General features: G+C 43.6%; 1 protein-coding gene across 1 annotated transcript in view; it reads right to left on the bottom strand.

Annotated features, from left to right (window-relative positions):
* Positions 1 to 12635, bottom strand: part of GRK5 (G protein-coupled receptor kinase 5) — a 156501-nt gene that overhangs the window by 42659 nt on the left and 101207 nt on the right. Inside the window, exon 4 of the mRNA XM_027746477.2 lies at positions 7123 to 7200. Within this exon, the coding sequence (XP_027602278.1) occupies positions 7123 to 7200 (78 nt within the window). The remainder of the gene's footprint in view (positions 1 to 7122; positions 7201 to 12635) is intronic.

Genomic DNA, 12635 nt, shown 5'->3' with positions numbered 1-12635 from the left:
GCCTCCAAGGCTGCAATATGTGTGCTGGGAGCTTAAGAGGCTGGACTCACCAGAGGTCTATTTTAATGTCATTCTGTGCAAGCACACAAAAGCCATCTCCTGCAGATTTCTGGATTTTCTGCAAGCCAGTGTTCCAGACAGCTGGAAAAGGCTGATTCCTTTTTTTCCCCACGTGGGTAAAGTTTTCAGGCAGAAGAAGCTGTTTCTGGGGAAGCTGAATGGACCTTAAAGGCTGTTAGAATTAACTGCCCTGGCCACTGGGTAATCCCTACAAACTAAAGGGTAAATTGTGAGGGGTATGCAGAAGGGATAGGGAACAAACGACCCCTGAAATGGAGAGGAGGAAACTATAATGAGCATATTCATTAGCCAAGGGCAGACAAGTACATCCTTCCTGTTCCCAGATAATCCTGAGCAGACAGCTCTTCATTTGCAGTGTCCTCTTGGATGCCCTGGTTTATTTGCAGTGTCCTTTTAGATGCCCTGGCAGGTCTGGGAGCGGAGCTGGAGCAGCCTGGGGGGCCTGCCCTGCCTCAGCACACAGCTGTAAGCCAGGTTTATTTGTGTGGTTGACATCAATTAGCAGAAGCAAGTTTCCATTTTCTAAAGGGTCAAGTCAGAGTAATTCCAGCAAACACAGGGAAGCCAGAAGGCTTCTGTCCAATGGCCAAAGCATCCCAATGCTTTTCCTGACCACAAATGACAAACAGTTAAGGAGCACGTGAACCAGAGAGTGTAACCTCTCCAAAGCAACAAGGAAAAGCAGAGCTTCGACTAATAGCACTAATTAGCATAAACCCAGTGGAGTTAACGACTCTGGTCTAAACTTTCAACCAGTCTGAGCAAATGTATTGCAAATGCAGCCCTCTGTGAGCCTAAAGAACAGGACATGGGACTCCCAAGGACCTGGGCAGCATCCTCGGGACAGGGCAGGCTCCGTGTTGTTTCCATAGGCTCTTCTGCAGTTTGGCACCATTGCAGGAGACAGAAGCCCTCAGTAAGTGTTTAGTTAACTAACATTTGTATTATAAACAGTGGGTAAAGGATGAGGAAACAGGACTTGAGCAAACCGTGAGAAAATGCCTTTTTGCCTGAGACCACAGCAAAGGGACTCCTAATCAAGGCAGCCCTGTGATTTTTCAGATTCCTCTGCCACACTATATTACAGCCTAGCCCCAGTGACAGACAAACGCTTATTAAAACAAATTCTGACTAGAAAGCATTAATGTGAGTAACAAGGTTGCCGTTCTGCTGCTCAGATACTTTCCCAGAATTGAACTTGGGAAAGATGAGCTTATTCAGAAAGCACAGTGAGAAGGTACTTTGCTGGACTAAGAAGACATAGTGATCAGTGGAGATATTGATCGTGCTGTCTCGGCAACAACAACAAAATTATGCATTGATTTCTCTGGAGACTGGATTACGTATCGATTATGTGAGCTGCAAAGCACAGGCCTAAGTAATGCTATCATCCCTGCCTGAAATGCTGCTCCTAGAGTAGTGAAGTCAATAGAAAGGGGAGATGAGAAATCCATCGAGGCAAAGGGTGAAGTCCCAGGGTAATTAATTAAATGGCAAAATTCTCCCTGGCTCAAGCCGTGCCAGGATCTCTACTTAAGTATTTAGCATCCTGAAAAGTCTCCTAATAGGAACCCAAAGGACACAGTGAATAAAGCTTTGAGCAAGTAAATAATTCTAGCCCATCCCGAGTCCACGTAACACACTGTGCTCAGACAGGCACTTCATTCATTGCCTACTCCAACTGGGGCATTAATGAAATGCACAGGGTTTAGAAAAATTTGAAAACTATCTGTGGAGATAACTCTTGGACAAAGTCTTTAGGGACCATCCACTGTAGCCAGCGAAAAGCGATATTGTGTTGGCCTTTTATCAGCAAGGTAATAAGCTTACAGGGGGACAGACTCTCTGGATATAAGTGATATAAGCTGAATTTGTAGGAGAAAGGTAACGAGGTAGAAAACAGTCCCTGAAGGCTCACCTTTCAAAACACAAAGCTTCTGCCTCGTATTAAACTCTGCAGATTGCTTTACAGAAGCTTAATGTTTCTATCTTTCAGTGCTTCCCCTCGGAGTGACATTCAGCTTTTGTTTTGGCCATTCCAAAAACTAATTATAACATGTTCCCTAGAAGGCTTTTAGTAAAACTAAACAGTTAGAGGAAAAGGTCTCAGTACTTGAATCCAATTCTTGGTACGGTATGACCTGCCCTTCCAGGTTTCAGCCAGAACCATTAAGATGTGATACTTTCCTTCTGGGAGATGCAAGGATTTAGTGATCAGCCAAGATGACTCACCCAAAAAGCACAACTGCTGAAGTTTGCATTTATTTTGGTGGTGAAAATAAGAAGGGGGAAAGAAATCTCAAGGAGAAAGCAACAAAAGGCAAAGATCCTTGTTGTCAAGATTAAAGCAGTGGTGTGCAAAACCAATCCTCTGGTGATGCACAGAGCTGAGAGAGGGTGTCTGGGAGCAGGAGCCCGACTCAGCTGTGTGGGCTCATATGTCATTTTAGTTTCATCTCACCCATATTACATAGATGTTTTCTTCTCCATAAAGAACTGATTTAAGTGAAGAGCATGTTTTAGCCAGGCCAGGCACTGCTGATCAGCCAGTGTCCCTTTCAGGGGACCTTTCCCTCCCTTCCTTATCCTATAATTGTTCATAAAAACAAAGACATATTTTTGCTTATCAAAATACCCATTGCTAGCCTTAGACTGGAGTAAGGAGGTTATTGCTGTGCCCAGCTAACCTCTTTCAGCAAAGAAAGTGCAAACATGGCCTTTATTCTGTGCATTTCCTGGAGGAAAGGAGACCGGACAGGAATTCAGATAAGAAAACTAATGCTGTTGCTGTTCTTCATATTCTGTGAAGTATTTTAATGGGGATAACAATCCACATTAGACATCCTGTTCAGTAACGTTTTTAGTACTCAGCTGAGTCCAAATATAAACTATAATGGCATATGGAGACTGTCTTAAGAGCCATTTCAAATCAATTTAGTTTTATATAGTGTCTCTCCAAGTCTCTCAAGGTGATTTACAGTGAAAAAGCAAATAGTGGGCTAGTGATTTAGTAGAGTAAGGCGTGGCAGCTGTCAGGCAGGAAGGCAAAAATGCTGCATGGAGATGCAAAGCTATAATTTAAAAGCAGGACAAAGCTAAATATATCTCTTTGCTCTTCCAGTACAAGAAGCAGCCAGGTAATGAAGCCAGGTTGGGTTCAGTTTAACTCAACTTTTCAATGGAGCACTGAGGTCATTTACAGACAGACCTGGAACCTAAACCTTTTCCACTCAACTGCTGAGATTAGGAAAAAACAGGGAAGAAATATTTGTGACCAATTCATTTTAGCAGTTTTACCATCATATTTCACAACCTCAGAAATTTTAGACTTCCTGTGGGTTGGACTTTTGCCTTATGGGCTTATTAAGTCAAGAAGGCAGCTTTAAGTGCCTTTTTCATGGCAATTGTTAAAGCATAAAGCAAATTGCTTAAAGAAGCAAGACTCCAGTCAAAAAACCTTGACCTTGCTGGTGTGGCAGCCACTGAGCTGCTCCTGTGCATGGAGAAAGAGCAGTTCTGCAGGGAAGGTTTCAAGGGTGTGTCCAGCTACAGGACAACTCTTCTGTGGGTTCTCATTCTCCTGCTCACCACTCAAGTGAAGCTGCTAAGGAAGCCATAAAAATGCTTATATTTAGGCATCCTCAGCATGAAGATCACATGTGCTCCTTACATTTCCCTGCCATCAAACACTCCAGAATGGGCTGGGGGATATGACTGTGTCAGAGAACTCCAGGCAAGAGAGAGGGAATACTAATGTCTTCCTAGGTGAGGACCTGAGCACCCAGAATTGTAGAACAGCTCAGGGTGGAAGGGACCTTTGAATGTTGTCTGGTACAACCTGTCACGGGAAAGGGGGCCTAGATGAGATTATGTAGTGCCCTGTCCAACGGTATCTTGAAAAGCTCCAGGGATGAGGACTCTGCCACATCCTTAGGGAGGTTGTCCCTCTGTGCCACCTCTTTGAGAGGCCTGAACCACCCAGGTTCCCTTCCAGGTGCCAGGACACGCTCAGTATTTGTCATGGCTGTTGCCTGTAGGTCAGGGAGATGGTGGAAGCCCAGCCTGCTTGTGCCATCCCTGGTGTCAACTGGGACAAAACGTTTCTGGCCTCTTGTCAGCTCCCCAGCGAGCACGTGGGAGCAGTTCAGGATGCCAGGGCTGTGAACAGCCTGAATTGTGATCACTTGAAAAAGCACCACCCCACCCTACCATCTTGGCAAGTGTTGGGTTTGTTTAGTGGCCTCGGGGCTGATGCTGGATGTTCTCACCCAGAGCTCTGCAGGTGGGAATTCACTGCTCCCAGTGGCTGGAGTCTGGTGATGGTGCAGTGTGGCACCATGTCCAGGCAGTGACTCCATGAGTGACATGGGCTGTAAGTACTGGTGGGATGCCTATTCACCTGGGAAAGGACCTTCTTGTCCTTTCTGCTGTGCAAGTAGGACATGTTCTATTAAATAAAGTTCATGTTCCCTATGCGAAGGAACGCACTTTAGAATGATGATACACTGACACATTGTATGTTAAATATGTATGACATTTAAAAACCTTAGAAAGAACTAAAAGTCATCTATAAATACTAAAGAGCACGAAGTCTACTTTTTGTTTTCATTTTGCTTCTGATCCTGCACTCTGAGAAAAATACTCTTCACATTCTAAGACTAAATTATCTGTCCAAGAACTAAACCTATAATTTTATTCTATCAGTCAAGCTGTATGTCACACTATTTTTATATTAAGACAATGAGGTTCTTTGAAGCACAGACATACACCCACTTAAAAGAAGTGTTCAGCTGAAAGCAGAAGCCTGTGGAATCAGTGGCAATTTGTGTCTTTCAAGAGACTGATAACTAAATGGAGAAATGCAGACCCTAATGAAAATAAGGTTTCTTTGCTGGCCAGGATGATATTCCATTAGGGTATTTGGGTCCAGATTAATTCCTTTGGACTGCAAGCATCTACCCTGGCTTTGAATCACTGACTTCTACTGGCTTGAAATGTGTCCTTTGGAGATACTTATTTCTCTTTCTTGAAAGAAAGGGCAGTAAGTAATCTGCACTCCTAACTTGAGTACCTTAGTCAGGTATCCAAAACAATATTAGATTAATCCAGGCCTTGCTCTAGTTTTTTAAGCATTCATTGTGTGGGAAAACTGTCAGAAAATCTAGGATTCAACCCACTGTTACGGGACAGTCAACCTCGCCTCTAGGAAGTATTTTCTGCTCTGCAGGGCTTGCATGTTGCTCTGGGAAGATGCAGAAGTTTCTCACTAAGGAAAAAAAGTGCAGCAAGACCAATGCAGACACTAAAGCACCACCACCAGGGAGGCAGGTTTAGATTGCACATGAAGGAGCATGTTGGAAAGGACCACTGGAAGTCATCTAGTCTCCTTCTGCCCAAAGCTGTTAAGGCAACTTGCAAGTACCAGGAAAGTTCCAGGACTGACTGTAAATATGCTGTGCCAATTTTACATACTGAAAAAAACAGGTACAAGTCAAATAAGAAGTACAGGCAGAGAATGGAAACTCCAACTCTGGAGCCCCAGTATTTTTCCTTCCTGTAACACAATTTACCATCCAGTAACCATTTTTTCTGGATGAAGAAGCAACTGTTCTCAGATTGGTCTTCACTGCACATTCACTAAGCTATTCCATGTGCTTCTGACTGCACTAGGAATGGCAGGAGTGCCATGGGACAGCAGTGAGGGGCTGTGGCATCTGGAAACCCTCACCATCACTGGCTGAAGAGAAGCAGTGCTATCCTTCTCTCACTTCACTAGCTCTGCTATCAGCAAAATGCCTTTCCCCATTTCCAGATGGGAACTGGAGCAGTGGGAAATATTTTTCCTCGGTATTTGTCCCTCGTTCCTCCGCTGACAGAGATTTTAAAACAAAAGGTCACTCTGGTGGATTTAAAAAGCAGTGGAACTTCATGCCCCTAATGAATGGGCAGCAGGAACTCGTACTGGCAGTGCTCAATGGCTGCACATGAAACCAGCCAGGCTCAGTAAATGAAACCAGATCCCAAAGTGCAGCCTGAGATAACCGAAAGTATGCATCGAAATTTATTGTAGGAAAATGACCGACTGGAAAAAGAGTGGTCTGCTCTGCCCCTGCACCTCCAAAACACATTGTACCACTTAAACACCCGAGAAAGACATCTGCCAAAAATGCCATTAATTCTCCTGAAGGTCAAACATATTTCTCTTGTAAAACAGTTGAAGCAGCAGTCGTGCATCTTTGATTACTCTTACGAAAGCAACTTAGGAAAAATCCTAGGATTGCTCTTGTGTTTGAAGTCGGATGTTTACTGCTTCCTGGTAGCGACTGTTGTTGCAAAGGTGAAACGCGGTCGGGAAATGATGGTAACCGCCCCAAAACAGAGCCAGTCCCAGTGCAGCCTGTCCCAAATCCCAGCAGCGGATCTGTCTCTCTGTTTGGAGTGCCACCCTGTGGACACGGCTGCTCCCACGAGCTCCCGTCCTGCCCACAGCCCCGAGAGGCAACACTCAGGACCACTGCAGCACCTCCCAGCTCCAAACCCTGCTGGCTCCTGCCAGTCCTGCACGTCTCCGGATGCCCCGGGGAAAACGGTGCTGGGGGAGGAGTGGGAACTTCTGTACCAAAATACAGCGTTACGAAAGACCATGTTTTGCCAGTCCTTTCTACACAACAGTACATGAAATGCCACCACCGCTCCTGAGCTGGACAGGAAATAATTGGGGCATCTGTTGGTAGCACTGAGCTCTCTTGCATTACACCACAGACACAGAGCTTCCCACACTAAGAAACTAGAGAAGTCCCCTGCTTGTCCACAGATGAATTAAGCCCCTGGTAAGCTCAATTTCGTCCTTAGAAGTCAATTTCTGGATTGCATTATAATTTTTGTTGTCTCTGACTATTTGTATAAGACTCGCAGGTTTATTCACTGGAGATTGCCACCATAAATTTTAGAAGTCTGGCTTACAAAGCCTATAACAACCTTGTTTAGCAAAGGTGTGCCTTGCAGCATTCCTTCAGTAATGCCACTTTGGCTGCCCCTTACCTCTGGGGTGAGGTATTTCATCATGATTTCCTTTCCTTTCTCTCCCAGCTTTTCATCTGGAGCAATTTCATATTCCGCCTGGAACAGACATATAAAAAATAAAAGTCAATATTTGCACTCATATTTCACCATTATAACTTCATTTTGGATGTGGCCTTAACAGAACACTCTGTATGAAAAATCCAAAGGATAAATATCATTTTCTGGTGGAAGTAAAACCTCTATACACAGCCTTATTAAAATCCTGCCACTTTATTTTGACCAGATCCTAGTGGTGCATTTTCTGAGGCTGTCTCTCTTAATTAACACCAATACAATTTAATTCATTTATATTTCATAGCCTTGCCAAACCAGCTCTCAGAAAGCGCTCAGTGACAAGAGACGTCAACTTCATTTGGTTTTGCTCAAAAGGAAGGTGGGCACAGAAGGTAAAATTATTTCTCTGAGTAGTAGAGAAAGTGAATGTTTGTTACTCTTGTCACAGTGGTATTTCAAGTGCCAAGTGAACTCCTTCAATATATAGTCTTTTGGGTTGAATGTGTCTCTCCCACGTATTTACGTCTTCCCCTTGGTCCAACAACACTTGTGCAAAGCAGAGACAGACACTTGCCCATCACTTTCAGTGATCCTTGACCCATTCCCTTCGGAAGGCAGATTTTTCAGGATCAAGAGTAAACAAGAGAGGCCATTTAGAGGAATAGACACTATGAGCCAAATTCTCTTTGGCTTCCCTAGTGCATTAAAAAAAGGAGCATCTCACACACAAAGTTTGCCTACATTTTAAAATTCTGACTATCCTATGGATTGTAGCATTACTGACTTTTGATGAGTTTCAGGACCATATTTACAGAACAAACAAAAGAAGCACTATTTGTGCACCACCAAGACATTAATCACTTCAGTTAAAGCTTTGGATCCATGGCAGGCAGTCGAAGGAAACACGTGCTGCATGGGACCCCAGTGGCTAAATAACAACAAGTTCTTAATGACATTCCTGCTTGGCACTGCCCAGGATATAAAGCTTTAGCCTTTGGATTCGAGTATTTTCAAGAAAAAAAAAAAAAAGGAAAAGAAGAGAGCCTAACAGCTTTCATGACTGTATTAAAAAGAGGATCCCAGAAAATCCTGCCAAACCAATTAAATAACCTGGTCCAATACAAGCTGTCTGCAATGATAAATGAGGAGGAAGTTTAAAAAAAAAAAAAAAAAAAAAAAAAAAAAGAAGGTAAATCAGACTGAACTGGCAAACACTTGGAAGAACAAATTTCAGAACTCTTGCCCACTGGAAGATGTATGTACTGCTCCGAGCTGGGTGCAATAAATCTGAAGGCAGGCTGTAATGGATACCCCAGCTAAGCAAACCCAGGAATGACATGGAAACCACAATGTAGTAATAATGCTATTCCCCATCTATCTAGCCAGTGCTCAGCTGGCTATTGCAGCTCCAGTCTGAAGCTGCATATTTACACACACACACAGAGCAGGTTGCTTGAACAATCTGGAATTACGACCTGATTTTGTCTGGGAAATGACAATGACCACAAATAAAAGACAAACCTGTATTACTGATGAAAAATACACTAAAAACTAAAACCCACAAGTACAGTACTTCTCTTTTAGTGACCATTTTGGGGATGAAACTGTTTATGTCCTCATAAAACTTAATATCAGGGTTTAAAAAAAAAATCTTTCATCCTATTTCCTGTCCTTTTAGATGGTATCTGAGTATGGGTCATTTCAGTTCTTAGAGCACAGACACTCTCAAATGTTTACAGCATCTTAACAGCATTTTCCTCTATGATTCCTTGCTAGGGAATAGAGGAATAGCAAGTGAAACAAAAGAATAGATTTTTTTAAAGCTGAAAGTTGCCTCTTATTTGGACCTTACAGTTTATGGTTAGGTTCACAGACAAACTAGATGCTTTTCATGTAAAAGAAAACAGAAATAATGCATTTTAATGAAAGAAAACATTTGTACTTAAATGTAACTGTCTATGCAGAAGACTGCAAAGAAAGGAAAACTGCTTGGCACTGCCTCAGCATGGAAGCACCTAGGAGATCTTCTGAGTCCTCCACTCAATGTTATTTACAATTTATCCAATAACGACAACTTCTCTCTCCTTCATTTGGTTTTAAACTCTGGATCCTGGTAACATATTGGCTTCCTAACAAATAAAACCTGATTGTAAGTCATCATCTGCTATTTGAAGTGCACCAGGGAGATGTCAAAAAATTTGATATCCTTTTTGCCACAGATAACCTATAACATTTACATCCCACCCAAATTGTACAACGGGAAACAAATCAAGACAGTCCAGAAGAAAAAAATTCTGCAGGGATTGGATCAGTGTTTTGAAATACAATTCCTGATGGGATACAACATATGTAGAGCTAAATGCACACACACACACATATATACAGAGTACCTCATTCTGTCTCGAGATAGTTAGGAAGGAATAAAAGGAAAGTTTAATTATACTTGCATTTGACATTCCCAGAAAATGTGACACAGTGGTGGAAGGTGGGAAGTGACAGACAAGTGAGGATGTGAGAAGGAACCATAAGCTCCAACTGTGAACAGTGTTGATTTCACTGCAGTTCTGTACTAGAAGCCTGTTTCATTTTGTTTCTAAGTTCATTATTATTTCTCCCTTCAGTGCCACTTTCAAGCTATTCAGCAACAGATGCTGGTATATTTTCAGCCATGAGCTGTTATTACAGGAGACAGACAGGGATGCCCCCATGCTCCCCCTGCCACCTCCCTGGGAAGCCATCAAGGTCCTCAACTCTAGTCCTATGCTTAAATCACAAGATACATCCCTTTCTTCCACAATACTCAAAAGCACAGCTACAGTTTGCAAATCCCTAATTGCTAGAAATAACAGCGTTACTTAAAATCCACGTGGAACAAAATATTTTCCATTATTCCTTTGATGAATCCAGGCATGTGTTTCAAGGCTCCTGCTCTGAAGTCTAATGGCTTCTCCATGCCCCAGTTAGGTCAGACAGGGCCCTATTCATGGCTCATAAACGAGAGGAGGATTTACGATCACCCTGACTCCATGGGACAGGCTCAGGGAAGGCTCTTTCTGTGGGCAGGGGCAGATCCTTCAGTCCAAATGGCCAGAGGATGTGGGCTGGCTGCTGTTTGCTGCTAACTTTTCTTTTGGCTGCTGTTTTTTTGAGGTAGTACTTACTTTGGTGGCTCCTTCTCCCCTAGGAGCTGAACAGGAGCATTGGGGTGTGAAGCGTCCTTCCCTTTGAAGCAGCTGGTCTTGGGATGGGCTGAGTGGGATTGGATGGGAAAATGCAGTTCAGCTGGGAAAGGGAGAAACATCTAGCCTGTGGCTGGCTGTGGGATGGGGCCATGGGCTCAGGGACAGCTGAGCAAGAGGTTTGGAGGCTGCCTGTGATGGCTGGAGAGCTTCCAGGGCAATGGCACAGGGACCCCACAGGCGCTCGCATCAGCAGCTTTAATGCTGGCACACCAATTTATCTTGTATTTTATTTTCATCTTAATATTGCTTGAGATCTGGAAACTGTGTGGCTTAAAAATATGTGCAAATTGACAAACAGAGCCAAAGAGATGTCTCTGCAGATCTGGGAGGACACTCTCCCACAGCAGGTAGCTGATGGTTGCCTGCAGCAGCGTGACACAGCCACAGGAGTTGTCCCTTGTACCTACCAGGAGATGGAAAGGGGAATAGATACTCCCACCAGAGCAGTTTTGGCTTCTTGGTCAAGTCAGGAGCAGTGAAGTCACCTTCTGAGCACCTACAGAAGGCTACTGGCATTTCAGTCCCAATTTTACACCTCCACTTTCTCAGCTCCCTCTGCTCTTGCTCCTGCTCACTCCCTCCTCGGACTCCAGGCTCTGCCCTGTTATTGCTCTGTCCTCAATGGCTGTCCTTGCACTTGCCTCTGCTGGAGATTTAAAATCTGTGACTAAAAACTGGAAGGCAAACCCCAGACAGCTGGGATTCATAATAACTCACATTTCTAAACGAAAAGTGAACTCGAAACCACATTTTTCATACTTAAAGGCTGGGCAAAAAGAGCCCTTTTGACTGTTTAAAAACACGTTTTGAGTTAATGAGTTTGTTGATATCAACAAACTGGCATTTCTGATGGAAAAAGCCTTGAACAGCTTTAAGACACACATACACAGATGGTTTATACACCATGTAAGGGACTTAACCAAATGAAATCTCCCTAACAGCAAGACAGGGTTTTTATAAATGGCATTAAATGGATGCTCACTCGTCCTTTCACCCCAGATAAGTGCAATGTCTAGTGAAGCGTTCAGCTGAAAAGTCCACTGAGGAGATGTGCCTCTCACCCCAGCCCCTGAGCCCAGATATCATGAGCAGGGGCCATTTTCCTCCAGAGGATGTATTTCTGTGTGACTTCAGTGCAAAGAAATAACATTGGTCAGGTTAGAGAGAAAACAATGTCAGGTTATTTTCTCCTTGACCAAAATGGGCCACGTTCTCCTCTAGTCAATCTAAATCTGGTCTGCATTAAAAGCCCTCCCCCGGAAAAAAAAAATAAATTATACATGTGAGTAGATGAAGCAGGAAAGGGAGTCCAGAAGCTAAAGTCTTCATTATAATGGCACATAAAAATCACAGGAGAGGAGAGGGAAATGTCAGGAGCTGGCACCCCGGGAATGTGCTGTTGAGGAGGGGACAGGAGCAAGAAGTCCTTGCTGAACTGAACTGCTGCTCTCTTGTCCTGGAAGCACTGGCTGCAGAGAAGGAAACGTCTTGCTAGCACATTCCCTGCTCACTGATCTGCCTTTCAGCACAGGAAACATATCCACTCGCACTTTATTTTCATGGCTGTCTTTCAACAGCTCCAAAGTTGTACAATGTCGCTAAAATATTTGTAAGCAGAGCAAAGTGTGCTTCAGGGCTGTGTGTGAATTCCTTGTGAAGGGCTTACGGAGGAGCTGATTTAATCTTAAACCATCTCTGTTTAACAATAGGAGTTTATGTTCATGTAGTTCCTTCATCTGAGTGGCGACATGAGGGTTTGGTGAGCTATCCATGGGATCTTTGTGGTTACAGGCACACAGATGAGTTTAGAGGCATGAGCTGCAGCCATCAGTACTTCTTACTCAATATTTTATCTCTTGGTTTTGATCTCTCATCATCTAATGTCAGGGCCTCCTGCTTACAGACCACGTATTGTCATAGTCTGTGCTACAGCTGGTTGTGAGTTATTACTCAAACACTCTCCTCAGAAAGCAGGTAGAAACTCTGTGCATCTGAGCACTTTCATCACAATTACTGGTTGAAAGTGGCCAAGGTATTCACAGGTTTCAGAGGGAACTGACAGCTACACACCCACACGCACACAGAATTGAACAAGACAAACCCTTTTTCTTCAGAAAGCAGCCTAACCACTGCTGTACTGCACAGACAAAAAACCCCAGACGCTGCCATAATTAGATTTTCAGGAGACTACATCAGACCAGGTTAGTTATTTCACACAACAGCTCACATAAATGT

This window comes from Pipra filicauda, unplaced genomic scaffold, assembly GCF_003945595.2.
Source record: "Pipra filicauda isolate LSUMZ 115617 unplaced genomic scaffold, ASM394559v2 scaffold53_size3534045_pilon, whole genome shotgun sequence".
NCBI lineage: Eukaryota > Metazoa > Chordata > Aves > Passeriformes > Pipridae > Pipra > Pipra filicauda.
The sequence above is the reverse complement of the archived record's forward strand: the minus strand, read 5'-3'. Positions and strand labels throughout refer to the sequence as shown.